General features: G+C 48.8%; 1 protein-coding gene and 1 non-coding gene across 5 annotated transcripts in view; both read left to right on the top strand.

Moving 5' to 3' along the window:
• Positions 1–15,208, top strand: part of Mboat2 (membrane bound O-acyltransferase domain containing 2) — a 49,391-nt gene extending 34,183 nt beyond the window's left edge. For 2 of the 4 annotated variants that reach the window (XM_033756096.1, XM_010622672.3), the window contains exons 7-13: positions 327–510; positions 1,606–1,798; positions 3,202–3,305; positions 4,036–4,100; positions 4,734–4,866; positions 5,294–5,445; positions 6,273–7,029. In XM_033756096.1, coding sequence (XP_033611987.1) covers positions 327–510; positions 1,606–1,798; positions 3,202–3,305; positions 4,036–4,100; positions 4,734–4,866; positions 5,294–5,445; positions 6,273–6,498 — 1,057 coding nt within the window. In that variant the 3' untranslated portion in view covers positions 6,499–7,029. Of the gene's footprint in view, positions 1–326; positions 511–1,605; positions 1,799–3,201; positions 3,306–4,035; positions 4,101–4,733; positions 4,867–5,293; positions 5,446–6,272; positions 7,030–11,772; positions 11,915–13,842 lie in introns of those variants that run through there. The other 2 variants (XR_779970.3, XR_779969.3) reach the window with 2 other exon arrangements.
• Positions 15,209–15,588: 380 nt separating this feature from the next.
• On the top strand, positions 15,589–15,695 carry LOC117283394. Its single transcript, XR_004514371.1, has one exon. It is a non-coding gene; the product is annotated as a U6 spliceosomal RNA (small nuclear RNA).
• The last annotated feature ends 2,736 nt before the right edge of the window (positions 15,696–18,431 follow it).

The following is an 18,431-nucleotide window of genomic DNA, read 5'->3' as shown; positions in this document are numbered from 1 at the left end:
GCATGGAGGAGTGCGTCTCCTCTGCTTCCACTGTGAGGTCCGAGCTGCGGAATTTCCCTTCTTGTCCACTGCCGTGTGTAAGGGCCCTGGAGCTTGCAGGGCTTGTGGTTATTTGCTACAGCTTTGAATCCGGGGCTTCACACTGAGCTACATCCCTAGCACCCCCACCTTCCTTTTCTCTGTTTAAGACAGGATCTTGCTGAGTTGCTTAGGCTGGATTTGAACTTGTAATCCTCGTGCCTCAGCCTCCCAGTAATGGGGTTCTTTCTGCATGTGCGCCACCACACCCACTTGTCCCGGAATCTGAGTTACCTTCTCTGTTGCAGGCGCATGCCCAGCCTCCTGGAGTACGTGAGCTACACCTGTAACTTCATGGGCATCCTGGCTGGCCCGCTGTGCTCCTACAAGGACTACATCACATTCATCGAGGGCCGGGCGTACCACAGGGCACAGTCGGGTCCCAACCAGAAGGAAGCGGTGCTATGGGAGCGAGCAGACCCTTCCCCAAAGGTGCGTGTGCGCATGTACGCGTCTCCCGCCATCCTGGCCACACCTTCCTCGCTCTTGGCTGCAGAGCATCAAGTCCGCACATTGAATTTGCCCAGCTGGTCACCTACGCTTCACACAGTCTCCTGGTACTGCACACTAAAGACCTCCAGTGGGGTGCGGTGGTCCTCTCCTGAAATCCCAGAACTCTGGGAGGCTGAGGCAAGAGGATCTCAAGATTAATGCCAGCCTGGGCAGTTTAGTGACTTAGTGAGACCCTGCCTCAAAATAAAACATAAGAAAGGGCTTCAATGTCACTCATTGTAAAAAGGCCCTCGGTTCAATCCCCAGTACCATGTGTATGTGGAAGTGGGGGTGATATTTAGAAACTGAGTTCCTTGAAGAAAATAATGCTGTGTTGTGTGGGGTACCAAGCAGTCCCTCTGCACAGGCTCCAGCCAGCCAAGCGCCAGGTTCTTCTCTCACCTGGCTGTATGATCCAGTGTGGAGGTGGGGAGTCCGTGTACCGAGGCTCCTGATTTTTACTTATTCTCTGACCAGGAGGGTTTGGGGCTGGTGCTACATTCAGGAAGATGACTCTGGTGCGATGCCTGAGAAGCCCTGAAGAGATTCTCCTTCTGTTATCTCCCTAAGAGAGTTAAAGACTGCTGCGGTGACCCATGCACACTGTGTTTACAGCAGCATAGCTCGTAACAGCGGCCTGAATGTCCATCAACAGATACAGGGAAAGAGTGTTATCTACACACAGTGGAGCACTACGCTGCCATAAAGAAGGATAAATGAGTGATTGTAGGAAAATGGATGCACCTTGAGAACACAATGTTAGGTGAAATAAATCAGACACACAAGCTCAAATATCACATGGTTTCCCTTATATGAGAAGCCCAAGTATAAATAGCAAAGTAAAAGGTAGACAGTAGAAAGTAAGGGGATGGCTCTTTCTTAGAAGGGAGGGGATAAAGAAAGGTGCACACGCCATGTGTTACGTCTGTGCCCCAGCTCCACACAAACAACGCGGACATTCTGTCCTGCAAGCACGGCTGTCCGCGGGAGGGCACGTGATCCCCAGCACGGCTGGCTGACCGCACCTGCCCGCAGGCGGCCGTGATGCACAAGCTGCTGGTGTGCGTGCTGTCCCTGCTGGTGCACCTGACCATCTGCAGCGCGCTGCCCGTGGACTACAATATCGACGAGAAGTTCCTGGCCACGGCCTCCTGGCCGACCAGGGTGGCCTACCTGTACGTGTCCCTGCTGGCCGCCCGGCCCAAGTACTACTTCGCCTGGACCTTAGGTAAGCGGCCTCTGCTGTGTGGAGGGGCATCTCCCTTCAGAGCGGCTGTAAAAGTGCCAAGCTTGTCTTGTTGCTGTTAACGTTTGTGGTGGGGACTCCCTGCTTTGGCTGGGCTGGCCTTGAATTCCTAGGCTGCAGGGATCCTCCTGTTTCAGCCTCCCCAGCAGAGGCACTGAGGGCCAGCACCACCACTCTCTGGCTCACGATCTCCCTCTGGAGGGTGTGTAGATAAAGACATCTTTGCAGAAGAAGCAAACCCCCACAGCTCAGTGTGTAAGAATTAACCCTGACAACTGGACCAAAGCCTGCTTTGTTGTGCTGTGGTAAGAATCCATGAATGAGCTGGGCACAGTGGCACACACCTGTAATCCCACCTCTCGGAAGGCTGAGGCATGAGGGTTGTTGAGTTCAGGGCTGGCCTGAGAGCACATGCGGCTGAAATCGAATTCACCTCTGCACCGAGGATCCCTGGGGAGCTCTGCCAGGGCATAGCTGCCCAAGGGTCAGATCAGCCACAACTGCCCTTGGACCTGATGGGAGATGGGGTGTGAAAGGTGACTTGTGGTTTACTTCCCCAGTGTGGCACTCCCTTCGTTGGTCATCTTGGGTGTGCACAGGTGGTTAGGAGACTGCAGGAGGGCCAGGACTGATGGGGTACAAGGCAGCCGATGACTTGGGGACTGCAGGTGTCCATGGCGGTGTGGCGTTAGCAATGAATTTTACTTCAGATCTATTAAATGTGGGCATTGCTGTGACCTCAACTGACCTTTGGTCTCATGGTCTTTTGGCTGCTGACCTTGTTTACCAGCACAGGGACAACTCTCGCGTGTTTATTCCTTTTCTCTAGGGTCTGATCATTCTAGAATCCTACCTGATGAGTAAAATACACTGACACAGTGAAACAGTCTGAAGATGTTTGTTATTTTGCTGGGGTATGGGCAGATTGGGGATTCTTCAGATTGGCGGTGCAGACAGCACAGGGCGCAGGGCTTTTCCAGCTGACCCAGGAAGGAAGGGCTCTTTGGGGGCAGAATCCTCATTGTGCAAAGCAGCGGTGCCGCATTCTGCCTGTGCCTCACGGGGTTGGCCAACATTGGCGATCCAGGAAAGCAGGTCATCTGCCTCCCCACATTCTTATTCATATAAAGTTCGAATGGGGGCCCCGGCCTTAGTTCCTCTTCTCATCACTGATGCCTACAAATCAAAGGAGAGGGTCCTTCAGGCTGTTTATAGACACTTAGGTCCGAGGCCTGCTGCTCCAGGCACGGGAAGTGGCAGAGGGAGGAGCCCGCAGGCCCCGCCCCGCCATCGCCCCAGGCCCCGCCCCTGCCAGCCTGGGATTCCGGGTCTTTGCCTGCACCCTCGCGCGGGACTTTCAGTCCTGTCCCCTCTTCTCTGCACAGCGGATGCCATCAATAACGCGGCGGGCTTTGGCTTCCGGGGCTACGACGGGAATGGCGAGGCTCGCTGGGACCTGGTGTCCAACCTGAGGATCCCACAGATCGAGGTAGGGTCCTGATCTCCCGCCTGCCCACCGTGAGAGCCTGGGCCACAGCCCCCGCAGGATGACAGGCGGGGACCTTGGGCAAGGGGGGCCAGCGACCAGGGACGGCGGGAGGGGTGTCACTGCTAGGCCTAGTGGTCTCTACCTGGGCTGTGCAGAGAAGGGGTGGCTGTCATTTACCTGCTGGCCCGACAGGAAATAAACTCCCCGTGGGGGTTGTTGCCGCCTCAGAAAATCAGCCTCAAAGAAACAAATGAACTTGGCATGGTGCTGCACAACTGTAATCCCAGCACATGGGAGGCTGAGGCAGGAGGATCACCCATAGCTTGAGGCCAGCCTGAACTACATAGTAAGACCCTGTCTCGATAAAGGAAAAATGAAGCAAACATTATTAATCTTGTATCAGTGTAAAGTACTTTTTTAGGTTTTTTTTCTCATTTTAAAATTTTTATTAGTCCCTGTTTGCAGTTCATAATACTCTCATTCAGCTGGTGCATGTACCTAATATGGAATTCTTGTTACATCCCGCTCCCCCCTTCCTCCATCTCTTGGTGCCCTTATCATTTGCAAAAGCTCTCACTCCTGGTTTCTGTCTTTAACTTTGCTTTCATTTATTTATACTTTGGGTTTCTCGTCTAAGATGAGTTTTAATTTCCAACACAATAAAGCGTTACTAGTTCTATCTACAGTTCCTTTATTCCATTGGCCAAAGGAAAAGTCCTTTGTTTTTCAGATGTCGACTAGTTTCAAGATGTTCCTGGATAACTGGAACATCCAGACAGCACTGTGGCTCAAAAGGTGGGTCCTGCAGTGGGAGTGTGGAGTGTGGGTAGGGTGGGCAGGGCCACCAGGAGACACCGCCCACAGCCACCTGCTGGGCCTGCCTTACCTGTCATACACAACTGTCTGGGCTCCAGACCTATCTCCTCGGCCTCCTTCAGGCCTCTGCCAATGTCCCCCACTGCTGTCCTCTCCTTCGTTAGAGATTTGGTTGCAACTAGACCTAGTGGCACATGCCTAGAATCCTAGCACTCAGGGAGGCTGAGGCAGGAGGATCCCTGCAAGTTTAAGATCCAGCCTGGATTGCATAGCAAGACCCTGTCTCAAAAAAAAAAACAGAAGGGAAAGAAAAGTTCCTAGTGTTTTCAAAGAAAGTATTAAAATAAGCCAGACTAAAGATCAATCCTTAATATTAATTAAAATATATTTTGTAGATTGTATAGACTCTCAAACACTAGGAACGAGCATTTTAGTGACTGTGTGCCAGGAAGAAATGGGAATTTAATATCCCGCTCTTGAACGGGACCTTTAATAGCTCACCCCGGGACAGTGGCCAGAGTTGTGGGCAGTGCTGAGTGGCAGGCTCCTCTGCCCGTCTACCCCTGTCCTGCAGCGGAGCAGCTGTGCTCACTGCTGTCTTCTGGCCTCTAGGGTGTGTTACGAGAGGGCCTCCTTCAGCCCCACCGTCCAGACCTTCTTCCTGTCTGCTGTCTGGCATGGCGTGTACCCCGGCTACTACCTGACCTTCCTCACGGGTGTGCTCATGACCCTGGCAGCCCGGGCTGTGAGTACGAGAGCTGAGCGTGCACCGTGTGGGGCTGGGTGGGGCTGGGTGCCTGGCACCGGAGGCCTGCACAGTGTGCCCATAGCTGGGCACGGTGGCGCACCTGTCATTTCAGCACTTGGGAGGCTGAGGCAGGTGGATTGCTGCAAGTTCAAGGCCACCCTTGCTACATAGAGACTCTCAAAAAAACAAAAACAAAAACAAGAAAACACAAAACCACAGAAAAGTTGCAATAAGCTCGTAAGGCCTTGGGCCCAGATTCACCTGTTTGCGTCTTACTCCATCATCACAAGTGTGCGTGCAAGCCTTTCCTGCAGCCCCATGTAGGAGTTGTCCTTCCACCCTCGAAGTTGTTGATGTCACCGCCGTGACTTGGAGAGTAAGGTCACCGTGGGGACAGAAAGTCTGCTCTGTCCCTGTGTTTCAGATGAGAAACAACTTCCGATCTTACTTCACGGAGCCGACCCAGCTCAAGTTGTGCTACGACATCATCACGTGGACGGTGACGCAGGTAGCGGTCAGCTATACGGTTGTGCCTTTTGTGCTCCTGTCTGTGAAGCCGTCCTTCACCTTCTACAGGTGAGCATTTCTATCAGTCATCAGTGGCTGTAGTGCTAGTGTGCAGTCCAGGCTGGCCTTCAACAGGCGCAAGCCTCCTGCCTCAGACTCCAGGGTACTAGGGCGGCAGGTGTGCAGCCCCATGCCTGGCAGAGTAGTATTTTTGAAAGAAAATCCAAAATTTGAAGGAAAATTGTACTGTAGCCTCACACGCTTTCTACTTTTCACTGGGGCCAAGTAGCCCCGAGTCCCCAGTTCTGAGCTGTGCAGACAGGTGCTGTGCCAACCACATCTCAGGTGGGGTCAGTCAGGGGCCTCACTGTCCAGAGGCAGCGGGCAGGATGAGCGCTGCGGTAATGAGCACCTGGGGTTCTGGTTCTTGGGAGCCAGGGCCCTGTGGCCCTTACAGAAGGTGGAAACACTTTAGTCTCCAGCTCCCAGCAGCCGGCTGGCAACCATACTTTAAACCCCCAGCCACCAGGCTTAGTGTGTGCACCTGTCAAGGCTGGCCTGGGCTACGCAGGGAGTTCAAGACTAGCCTAGACTGCATAGTGAGATTGTCGTGAAAAAAAGAGGCCAAGATTTAAAATAAACATCCCAGCTACACAGTGGAATCCTACTTCCCAAGGACAAAGAATAGTTAGTGAATAAGTGCGCCTCAAGGGAGCCAGCAGTGTGCACATGAGCAGGTATTATGGATTACTATTAGGGTCTAATAAACTAATCCAGGCGTGGTGGCACACACCTGGATGCCAGCATTGGGAGGCTGAGGCAGGAGGATCATCGCAAGTTTAAGCCAGACCTATCTCAACAAAAGAAGTTAAGAAATGTTTTCTTTTTTCTCTTAGCTCCTGGTATTACTGCCTTCACATTTGTGGAATCTTAGTTTTATTATTGCTGCCAGTGAAAAAAACCCGAAAAGGAGAGACAGCACATGCAGTCTTCCAGCCATCACCTTGCAAAAAGTCTGAGGACAGAGATGGTTCCCCAGGGCGGAACAGCTTCCCCACGACAAACAGCATTGCCAGCCAGGTCCCAGGTGGAGGCTGCAGACTCTGGTCACCGCAGCAGTGAGGAGGCGGCCTGGTGTCAGACTAGCCTCCGTGGCGTCCTCAGAGCCCGGAACTCGAAGGGAGGTGCGGAGGGTGTAAGCTGTGCCTCCTGCCTGCCGGCCATGCCTTCCTCAGTGTCGCCTGCAGGGCCCTGTGAGCAGCTGCTGAATGTACCTGCACACCCCAAGCGCCACGCCACAGAGGCAGGACTGTGCCAAGGCAGTGACTGCGACGGGTTAGCTCTTCCAGACGAGTGTCTTGCCTTAAACCCTTATTTCCGACAATATCATTCCTCGGTGGTCTTTTCAAGTGGAACGGTGTGAGAAGGCTGTTTCAGTATTCCATGTTGTGTGCTGTAAAGGGATTTGGTAAGAATTTGAAGCAGGATATTTAAGATTGTGGAGACTTTTTAAAAATGCAATAAACATCTCAGTATTTGAAGGATTTTCTTAAAATATCTCACATGGCTAAAATTCATAGCCATCTGGGCGTGGGGGCACATGCCTGTCGTCCCAGCACCCCGGAGGCTGAGACAGGAGGATCACGGAGTTTGAGGCCAGTCTGGGCTGCATAGCAAGTTCAAGGCCAGCCTGAACTACAAAGCAAGAACCTGTCTCCAAAAAACCCCCAAAATAAATAAAGTAAAATTCATAATGAATGTCTACAGTTTGGGTTGCCAAATTATAGGTAGCTGGTTCCACTGGAGAGCTTAATTACCTTTTGGCAGTCAGACGGCGCTATGAGGGAAAATTTTAAGCATAATTAAAGGTAGGTGAAGTGATATTTTAAGCTTGTTTTCTTCAAAAAAGATAAGGCCAGCCCGGTGACAGTGAGAGGCAGAACATGCTCCCTGAATGAGAAAGCTGCGCGAGGCATGAAAGTCTAACAACATGGTAATCCTTCGGGCTTTTCCATAGAATTTATCAAGCGTATGTTAAATAGAATTCAGGCAGGCGTGGTGATGCACCTATAATCCCAGCACTCGGGAGGCTGAGGCAGGAGGGTCACTGTGAGTTCCAGGCCAGCCTGCATGGCACAGGGAGAACCTGTCTCAAAAACCAGATACAGAGTTAGGAAACACCAATAGCTTGCTCAAAGGTTTTCGGCAGTTTCTGGTAGCGAAGGTGACTCTGGCCACTCCACTTCTTACTCTGGTTGCTCTGGCTCCTGTGTGGAAACAGCAGAGAAGTTGTCAGGAAATGGAAACGGCGCAGGGAGAGCTGGGCAGGTGGATTCCGTCTCTCCCATGAAAGCTTTGTTGCTGCCTCTGAGGGGCGAGCTGGCAGGGACCTTTGCGGTGAGTGTGGGGCTGCAGTGAGCTGGAGGTAGGACACAGCAGGAGGGACAGGCCACAGGCACCTCTGGCCTTTTGTAGATTTATTTTCTTTTTGCCTTAACATTTTTAATGAATGTAAATCGTCTGTTCACTGAGAGTCCCCGTGATCACTGATAAACCTGTGAGTGGAGCCAAGCACAAAGTGACCTGCTTGAGACCGTGCAGTGTTTCACTCGAAGAGAGGGGACTTGTGAGGGGCTAGCCAGACTGGCAGCGTGGTGCTTTAGAGCTTTAGAAACAGCCTCGCCTATTGCTGTTTTTTCTTTTTGTTTTGAGGCAAGGTACCATTTTGTAGTCCAGCCTGGCCTGGAAATCTCAGCGATCCTCCTGCCTCAGCCTCCCAAGTGCTGGAATTACAAAATAGGATTCAGCATGTATTTATATTAATTTTTAACTCTTCCAACATTTTGAAAGCGCTCCACAGATGATCAATCAACATCATAGTTACATTGGTTCTCTATACACTCAAGGGAGAATAATTACTCTTTCCTTGATTTTATTTCACTGAAACAATAATAGTTCATGTAACTTGAAATGTTTCAGCTGTCACCATGATACAAGTGGCTCATTCTCTTTTTAAAATAAAAGATTTTTGCTGGGCATTGTGGTGCATGCTTGGAATCCCAGAACTCAGGAGGCTGAGGCAGGAGGATCACTGAGAGTTTGAGGACAGCCTGAGCTATATATATATATATATATATATATATAACAAGACTCTGTCTCAAGAATAAATAAATAAATAAATAAGCATTTTAATTGGAACTCAGGGTCATGGGGAAGTTTATTTTGCTTCAAAAGTGTTGAATGATGAGGATTTCTTGGGCTGGGGATTTAGCTCAGTGGTTCTGCTGCCTGCCTTAAAAACACAAGGTCCAAAGTTCTATCCCTCGTACCAAAAAAAAAAAAAGGGATTTATTGGCTCCAGAAATGGGCAACCAGCACCACCCACTGGGTTAAAGACTTTGTTGTTGGTTCCTACCATATGTGACACTCATATGACTGAGGACTCAACTCAAGGCCTTTGCACTGAGCTACATCTCTGCCCTTTTTTGTTATTTTTTGAGACAGGCTCACTTAAGTTGCCCAGGCTGGGCTCAAACTTGGGGCCCTCCTGCCTCAGCCTCCCAGTGAGCTCAACACCCCTGGCTCACAAACAAATCACATGGAGGGAGCCATGAGGGGAGACGTGGCACCAGTGCCAGGGCAGCAAGTTCCCTTCCTCAGACAGGGGTCTGTCTGTAGGAGCCCAGGGCGGAGTCACTGAGAACAGCCTGCTGTCCCTTGCAGAGCTGAGCATGTTGTCATGGCAACAGAAAGCCCTTGTAGTCCATTGGGCAGGAGGGCGACCATGTGCCGTGCCCCCCCCACCCTTAGTGTGGCTTTCCTAGAGAAAGCATCTCTACTGGAAATAAAGAAAATGTGTTTCTGCTCTCTCTCCTTTTTGTTTTCTTTGCTATGTAAAAGTGTCAATTTCTAGCCAGGAGGTGCGGTGCACACACCTGTGATCCCAACACCCAAGGGGCTGAGGCAGGAGGGCCACCCACGTTCAAGGCCAGCCTGGGCTGCTTGCTGGGACTCTGGCTCAAGAGATTGTATACATTTCTGATTTTACTGGACAGAGTTTACCACCAGAAAACTTCTCAAAACTTTCTGTGTTCCAAGAATTTGGCTTGCTTTTAAACTACAGAAAACAATTCCTGTAAAATTTTTGTCATTAAAATAGTTGCACAGGCTATACTTTAATTTGAGGACCAAACTTGTAGGACAAAAAGTCTTCCTTATTTAAAATTCATAGCTTGTGACTATTTGTATATTCACAAATATGGACATTTATACTTGTTTCCTTAATTATTCATACTTATTAGATAGTGCTTTTAAGAGTTCTTTTCTTTCCTTCCTTTCTTATGCTGGTTCATTTATTGTTCTCTCACTGTGTAGTCTGGGATGGCCTCAAACACACAGCGGTCTTATTGCCTCAGCCTCCTGAGTGCTGAATCGCAGAGGTGAGCCACCACACCTGGCTAAGAGTTCTGAGTTCTGTTCTTGTTTTGAACCGGTGTTTGAACTTAGGACCTTGAGCCTTTGAGGCAGGCAGCAGAACCACTGAGCTGAATCCCCGGCCCAAGAGTTCTAATTATAACTGAAAGAAAAGTTACCTAAGAGAATTTTTGTTTCCGTGTGGATGCCTGTTGCTGTGTCTGCTAAGGACTTATCCAAACTTTAGTATAAGCCAGTACTAGGAGGGCTTTATTTAGGCAATTTGAGTTCATCCTGGCCCTCAGGGCCTCACACAGCTGTTGCTTTTGACCCAGAGGCACCAGTGAATGGCTGCTCATGGGCAGGCATCTCTCCTGCTGAATGTTTGGTTCCTGTTGCACTCTAAAAGTGGGTTTGCATCAGCCCAGGCTCTTAATGATGCAAGGAAATATTGCACTTTATTTTGTTTGTTTTTTTGAGACAGGGTCTCGCTATGTTCAGGCTGGCCTTGATCTCACTTATAGCCCATAATGGCTTTAAACCCCTGACATCCTCCTGTCTCAGCCTCCCAAGTGTCATAATTACAGGCATGCGCCACAACACCTGGCCTAGAGATTGAATTTTTAAAAAAGAAATCTACTCCGAAATATGAATTGGAAGGATCGGAATGTGGGGGGGTCTCTACAGTGGTTTTTCTACCACACCCTGTAGTCAAATCCATTTATAATAACTCCTTCCAACTGGGGATTTAGCTCAGTGGTGCTGTGCCTGCCTGGCAAGCACAGGGTCCTGAGTTCAATCCCTGGTACCAGAAAAAAACCAAAACAAAACAAAACACCTTCCAGAAGAAAGCTAAAAAATGAAATTTTCTATATTGATATTTTGAAAGAATGCTCTTACTTATGATCCAGCAGTTCGCTGCCTTTTGAGCTCTTGCTGTACAAAGGATGCAGCCAGTGACATGAGTTGACGGGCTGCTTAATAATGTTTTGTATGTTTTAAAATAATATTTATTTTAATAGATTTTTAACATCATGCAGATCCCAATAAAGAACTGACAAGCCCGATAGATCACTGATTGGGAAAACTTCATGAAACAACCTAGAGACATAGTTTTATGCCAACTGATTCCTCTCACCTTTGAAAACTGATATTAGCTCTTCTTTTAGTACAGCTTTTATAAAACAAAAAGCCCAAGACTGTGTTGTATGAATGATTCAAGAAAGACCCACGTAAACTGCTGTCTAACACAGCTGGTGAGACTCGGCCATCTTCTCTAGCCCGGTTTTATCAAACTTTGCTACTGTAGAAAGAAATGGAAATACAACGAGGAAGCGGTTGCCCAGCAGCCAGGCCGTGTGATGGCGGATTCCTGAGGTCAGCCTGGCCCGGGAGGCGTCACCGGCTCATGGGCTGCTTGGGCGAGGACTCTGCCTTGGTGCGCTTCTCTGAGAGTCTGGCCTGCCAGTGATCCTGTCTGTCTTTACCCTGAGAGTACAGAACAGCCTGGGGCCAGGCAGGCTGTTACCTCCACTCTGGCGGCCCAAGTGCCTGGGTTCCTGGCCCTGCAGGCGGGCAGGTAGACAAGGCGGGCACCAGCTCTTGAGGGCCAGGCCCAGCGTGGACACAGAGACATCCTCACCAGCCAGCTCATCTGTCACCAGGGGAGGAGTGAGAGTCGGGTCCTCGGCCACCCAGACCAGGATTTATATTTCCTCCCTGGGCAGTCTGGTGTGGGTTCTTTGGGTTCCAAAATATTTTTTTAAAGAAGTGTTATTTTGCAGAGCTCCATAAATTAGCTCTTGTCCTGCCTGAGGGGACAAACCCGCAGGCACCCCCGTCTCACCAGCTCCCCAGACTGTGGCTGGGTGCTGGGTGTGAAGGGTGTTTTCAGTGCACATTCTTCCTTTTTCTATTTGTGTGTCTTTAAGACTGATTAAACAGTAGTTTAAAAGTCCACATGTGTGCTTTTGCTAATTTCAGACCCAGTTCCATCTGCAGAGATCCTGCTGGCTTTCGTGAGTGGGAATGGTGTCTTCATGAAGGGTTCTTCCATAAGGTGATACTTTTCTTGTCACTGATTCTTTTTCCTCTTTCTGTTTTTTTTTGAGACGGGGTCTCGCTATGTAGTTCATGCTGGCCTTGAACTCACTGTGTTGAACTCCCAGTGATCCTCCTGCCTCAGCCTTTCGAGTGCTGGGGCTACAGGAGTGTACCACCATGCCAGGTTGCATTTGCAGACTTCGAGGTAGTAAAAGCTCAGTGACTTGAGTGTCCCTTCCTTCATAGAGCCAGCGCAGTCTTTCCCTGAAAGTGATGTCTTTGGAGGCACTGTAAGGCCATAAACAGAGGAGTTAAAAGTCCTGTTAGTTCTCAACCAGAGTAGTGGGAGAGCAGACAGCAGAACACCCGCGATGCTTCGGGCAAGGGCTGGGGAGATAGTCGGTTCCCAGAGGACAGGACGGGGGCTTCATGTCACAAGCCCCGAGCTCCTGGCTGGGCCCCAGGATCCGGGTCCTAAACCACGGGGGTCTGTGGTGTATGGTGTGGGCCTCAGGGACCCCCATGAGATGGCTTAAAATCTACAGCTGCGATCATTGTGTGGAATTTTCTTCTGTCAAAGCAGTCAGTAGATTCATATCTGCTGCATCCTTTATCTTCAGTGTTCCAGTGTTTGGACTTCTCTTCCTGTGTCCATCTTCCACACCCCCCACCTGGGCACCTGTCTCTTCCAGTGCTTCTCCCACAACCGTTTCACACAGAAAGGCCAGACCTGTCCTGAGAACACAGCCTCCCTGTAGGCCTTCACACTGAGCTCTATCCCCAGCCTTTTCTAGTTTTGGAAATGGGGGTCTTGCTAAATTGCCCAGGCCATGCTCTGTCTCAGCCTCCCAGTGTGCTGGGAATCACAGGCCCTTATTAAATCTAGTGACTTCCTACACTGGACCCACCCCTGCATACCTGATGGAGTCACGCTGTGTAGTGGCACCCTGGCCGTGCCCAGCAGATTCGGGGCATTCTCCATGTCACCTCCTGGGCCTTCTGGTCTCCTAGAAGACTGTTCAGCATGGCCTCCACTCTCACCCCACCTCCCTCGCACCCTCCCACACTCTGGGCACAGCTGTAGAGTTCCATGCCTTCCCCTGAGAAGCTGTGAAAATTTCCATGGGGATGGAGCACAGGGGCAGCCTGTAATCCCAGCACTGGGGAGGCTGAGGCAGGAGGGTCACTGTGAGTTCAAGGGCTGCATAGTGAGGCTGTTGCATACCCCGAGGGCAGGCAGACCAAGGAAGAGCATGGTGCTCGGAGAGTTGAAGGAAAGCAGTTTTATTTATACCCATTAGTGGACTCTGTGGAAGTCACCTGCCAGACTGAGGCTTGATTCTAAATTTGTTTTCGTCTTTATCTTGCTCTTTAGGCCAGGTGGGGAAGCGAGCATGAATTTACAGGGCAGGGGGGAACAGGCAGACGCTGCTTTTACAGTTTATCTGGAAGACAGAGGCAGGCAGCTGTGGTCCCAGCAGTTCGTCTTCCTGGCACAGTGCCCTTCATGGGTGTGGCAGGAGGGGCAGCCCCGAGGCATTCTCCGTCAAGCTTTGAGACTGTTAGTGTCTGCTCTGTCCTTTGTTTTCTCATTTTAACACCCTGTCTCAAAATGACAAAAGTAAAACCTTCCCCATCTTCTAACCAGGAGACATCTCTGCCCCAGCTTTGCCCACCCCAACCCCCTCCACTGCTAGTGATTATCTGAGTGACTGAATCAGGCTTTTGTAAAGGCATAAAAGGGATAAAATTGTGGAAGAAAACAAATGACATTCTTTTTTTTTAAGAAAATAAATATTTAAGATAGAGAATGAAGCGGGGAGTGATGGCACACACCTGTAATTCCAGCTACTCGGGAGGCTGAGGCAGGAGGATTTAAACTCAAGCCAAGTTTGGGCAACTTAGTGACTTTGAAAGACCTTGTCTCAGAAGGGCTGGGGATGTAGCTCAGTGCAAAGTTAGAATTCCAAGTAGTGAGGCTGGATGTTCTTCCTTCCCACTTTGACGTAGGATCACCGTGAGCCCGGGCTGCATGGGGTGCTTCCTGAGCACTGGGATTGCGGGCATGTGCCACCACACCCGGCTGCCCACATCAGCTTGACCTTAAAAGGAGATGCTCATATTTGAAGTTGCTGATTTGGACAGTTTGAGAACCATGATTCCTGAGGTCAGCTGGGAGGACGGGTGTTTTAAAAACCACATTCATTGTCTTGCTCTCACCGAGGGTCAGGCTTTGACTTCAGAAACATTCCTGAGAAAGGCCAGGCATGGCAGTGAACATGTCTCATCCGGCACTCTAGGAGGCTGAGGCAGGAGGACTGCAAGTAGGACCTTATTCTGGGCAACTCAGCGAGACCCTGTTTCAAAATTTAAAAAAGCCCTTGAATATAAAGATCTGGGGATGGAGCTCAGTGCAAAGACCCAGGTTTAGTACCAGTACAAAAAAAAAAAAGTTCACAGATGATTAAGATATGTTTTCACCAATGTGTCGATGAGGAAACTCATAAGAAAAGCCAGATTCTGGCTTTATCAGAACCTGCTAAGAGGCTGGGTATGATGGCGCACGCCTGTAATCCCAGCACTCTGGAGGCTGAGGCAGTAAGATCGCCATGAATTCCGGGCCTGTCTGGACTACATAGTGAGTTCACAGCCAGTCTGGACCACACGGTGAGACCCTGTCTCAAAAAACCCCAAAAGAGGTGGTCCAGGGGAAGGCAGGATTAGGGGGAGCCCCCCCCGACCCGTGGTCACGCTGCCAAGGCTGCGGGTGGGGAGGTGGGGGTGTCTATGAGGTTGTTCTTCCAGGTACCTGGGCCGGAAGTGCCATGAGCGACAGTGGACCCTTCAGCTCTGCACACCCAGCCATGATTTCCATGTTGACAGTAAACAAACTTTGACTGCTGGTGCTTCTGTCACCCAGAGGCTCTGAGGGCCAGGGTCACCACCACCTCCGGGTGAGGCGGGTGCACAGGGACTTAAAGACTCAGAGCTCCAGAATGGCTTCATCATCATCATCTCAAAAGAAGAAAGAACATCACAAAGGAAAAATGGAAGAAGGAAGAGTCTTCAGTGAAAAATGGATGAATGCTTTTTTATTGAAGGAAATAAGGCACCCTGCTAAATTTCTGTAAATCAGTTTGTTTCACCAGACTATAGCCAGATGAACCAAGGCAATGGGGGAAAATCTACTGAAAAAGATTTGAGAGGTTCAACTTGCTGTTTTTAATTAGCAGTGTTATACATTATTAATATAGTATCACTGAAGAAATGGTTTCTTTGATGCCATTAAAATAAAGCTCTAAGGTTTAGGGGCTTAGCTCAGTGGTTCCAATGCCTGCCTCACAAGCACAAGGTCCTGAGTTTGATCCCCGGTACCAAAAAACAAAAAAGCAAACAAAAAACAAAAGAAAAAGAAGAGGTATTTATAAATTATTAAGAGGTGATGCAATTGTTGCTGGTGAGTCACATTTGATAAAATAGTGCTGGATCATACATCAAGGACATTCAAGCTTTAAAACAGATGTTATGGGAGCTAGGCATGGTGGTGCACACCTATAATCCCAGTACTCGGGAGGCTGAGCCAGGAGAATCCCATGAGTTCAAATAGTTCAAGACTAGCCTGAACTATGTAAGGAGACCCTGTCTCAAAAAACAACAACAAAAAGATGTTATGCAAATCATTATCAAAGCTGTAATTTCATGAGGTCCTAGGGATTGAATCACCAATTCCACAAGTTCCTTAAGAGTAAGGATGCTGTGCTCGCTTTGGCAGCACAGATACTAAAATTGGAACGATGCAGAAAAGTTTAGCATGGTCCCTGCGCAAGGATGACATGCAAATTTGTGAAGTGATCCATATTTATTTTTCGTGCTTAATCAGGGATCTTGTTCTGTGATTACACTAATGGGTCAACAATAAATGTTTTGAAACGTTAAAAAAAAGAGTAAGAATGCTGATTTTGGGCCATCACTTTTCTGAAGTGGGGTAGCCAAGTTGGAGTAAAATGCTGAAAAGATTTTGTGAATTTTGAAACGATACTGCTATTTATGGAATCAAGGAACCTGAAAATTCCTCACCAGTTTTGTAGTTTTTGATTTGACTAGTCATTTAAATGGGATAAACGTGTCACCAAGGTAAAAGTCAATTTATTTGTGCTGTATTTCAATACAATGTACAACGCTGTGTACAATATGGAGAGAGTAATGGGGAAAAAGGGCGGGATGTACCACATGCAGATGCACATTCCCAATGATGAGTGTTATCATTTTGTCTGCCTAAAATGTACCAATAGATGTTTTACTATTTTTTTAAAAAAGACTCTAATTCCTCATTCTTTATAGCTGAGTAGTATTCCATTTTATAGAAAAACCACATCTTCTTTATGCAGTCTCCAACTGATGGGCAAATGGGCTGTCTCCAAGTTTTAGCTATTACAGACTGTGCCACTGTAAACTTGGGTGCACATATATCACTGTGATATAATTCTTTTAATTCTTTTCAGAAGATACCCAGCAGAGGGATGGCTGGGTCAAATGGAACCTCTAATCCCAGCTGTTTGAGGTATCTCCATATTGATGTCTATCATGGTTGCACCAGTCTGCACTCCCACCAACAATGGAGAAGGGTTCAAGGGTTCATTTCTCCCCACAACCCTGTCAACATTTGTTATTGGTTGATTTCTTGATAGCCATAAAGAATGAGAAATTAGTCATTCATAGGAAAATGGATACATATTGAGGATATACTCCTAAACGAAATAAATGTCACACATGTATAAATACCAAATAGTTTCTCTGATCCTAATGAGATAATTGACAATGTGAAATAGGAAGAAAAGGGCTAAAGGTGTAGGGAAAGTGGGAAGGGTAGAGGAAAGGTAATAAGGGAAAGGAAAAAAATATGGGAAAATGAAAAAATGGAAATAAAGTATTTGTAAACAGGGAAGGGAGGAGAGGGTGAAGAGAGGGCAGGGACAAGGAGAAAAAATGAGAACCAAGATCTGTCATGTAAAGGTACAAAGTCCCCATGATTTATGTAACTGTACTGTATCCCTAAAATGTACCAACAAACTCAATGAGAGAGAGAGAGAAAAAGAAACATGTACTTTGTTAGCAGGCACCTAAATTAGTACAGCCACTATGGAAAACAGTACAGGTAATACTCCACACACGAAAAAGAATAAAATCACCTTATGATGCAGAAAGAAAAAAAGAAAAAGAAAATCTTGCTCTTGCTCCCAGCTTGTGTGGGGCCTTGGGTTAGTGACAGTGGAAATGTAAAGGAAAGCAGGAATTTGTAGGAATCTGCTGTAACTGGAAGAAGGTATGCGGAGACAGGAAGAGCCTGGCTGGCTCAGTGGCTGGAAGGGATGAGTTCCCCAGAGGTAGCTGGTGCCTGGTTATCTCAGCCCTGTTGAGCAACTGTGGTGGGGTCCTGCTGACTTAGGGTCCTTTGTTTCCCCAGAGGGACCCGCATCGCTGGAGGGGCAGGCCTGGGAGGCTTTGCTGGAATCCAGGTGACCAGGTCCAGGTGACCAAAGGCTGCAGGGGACACTGTCCCTGCTCAGCTCTTCCCCTGTTGTCTGTCTTGACTGTGCTCAAGACAGGCAGGATAAGCTCAGGGCTAATAACCCTGAGCCTCCCACTCCAGGACAGACCCCAAAAGGACTGACCTGCCCTCCGAAGGCCTTGGGAGGACCTGACCCAAAGTTTTACACAGCGAATGAAAGTCACGTCCTGTTCTCCTCTAGTTATCAGCAGGTGTCCACAGGTCCAAGCGAGGAGACCTGTTTATTTTATTTTTAGCAAAAACCACTTTTAAGGCCCTGCCTGCCTCAGAAGAAAACACGTCATAAATAATGCTTTTCCGTGTGTGTGGTACTAGGGATCAAAACCCAGGTGCACTCTTCCACGCAGCTACAGCCAAAGAGCGCTTATTCATTTATTATTTATTTAGAGACAGGGGTCACTACGAAGTTCTTGAACTCACTATGCAGCTGGCCTTGAGCCCCTGTTGATCCTCCTGAATGACGGGATTACACAGATATGCTACCACACCTGGCTTATTTCGAGATAGGACCTTGGTAAATTCCCCAAGTGGGACCTGAACTTGTGATCCTCCTGCCTCAGCCTCCCAGTGTGCTGAGTTTATACATACACACCCCGCTGTGCACACCTAAAATCAGGCTTCTAGTGAGTATCTGGTCCATTTGACCCTGGCATCAGATGGTCTCTCTGTGCGTGGAACCCTAGTAAAGCAACGCGGGCAACTGCAACAATGTACAGTGAAGTCCTCCTAGGGTGACTTCTCAGGAGAGGCTGCTGAAGCCAGACACTGCTCTAAACCCGGTGAGGGGCTGGTGACTGCTCCACGTAGTAGGAGGATGAGGACAGATGGCCCTTATGGTAGGCGTGGAGACAACCTGCTTTGAACAGGTGTGAGTACCAACAATGTCCTGGGCACCCTGGAGGAGCCTCCCAGCACTCTGGAAGGCTAAGGCACGAGTACTGCACGTTTGAGCCCATCCTGGGCACTTTAACAACCGAAGGAACAGCTCCTCTCAAAATTAAAAATTAAAAATTAAAAACCGGCCGCACTT

The sequence above is a fragment of the Fukomys damarensis genome, unplaced genomic scaffold (assembly GCF_012274545.1).
Source record: "Fukomys damarensis isolate Sample0158 unplaced genomic scaffold, DMR_v1.0_HiC HiC_scaffold_25, whole genome shotgun sequence".
Taxonomy (NCBI): Eukaryota; Metazoa; Chordata; class Mammalia; order Rodentia; family Bathyergidae; genus Fukomys; species Fukomys damarensis.
This window is presented reverse-complemented; position numbering and strand designations above follow the sequence as displayed.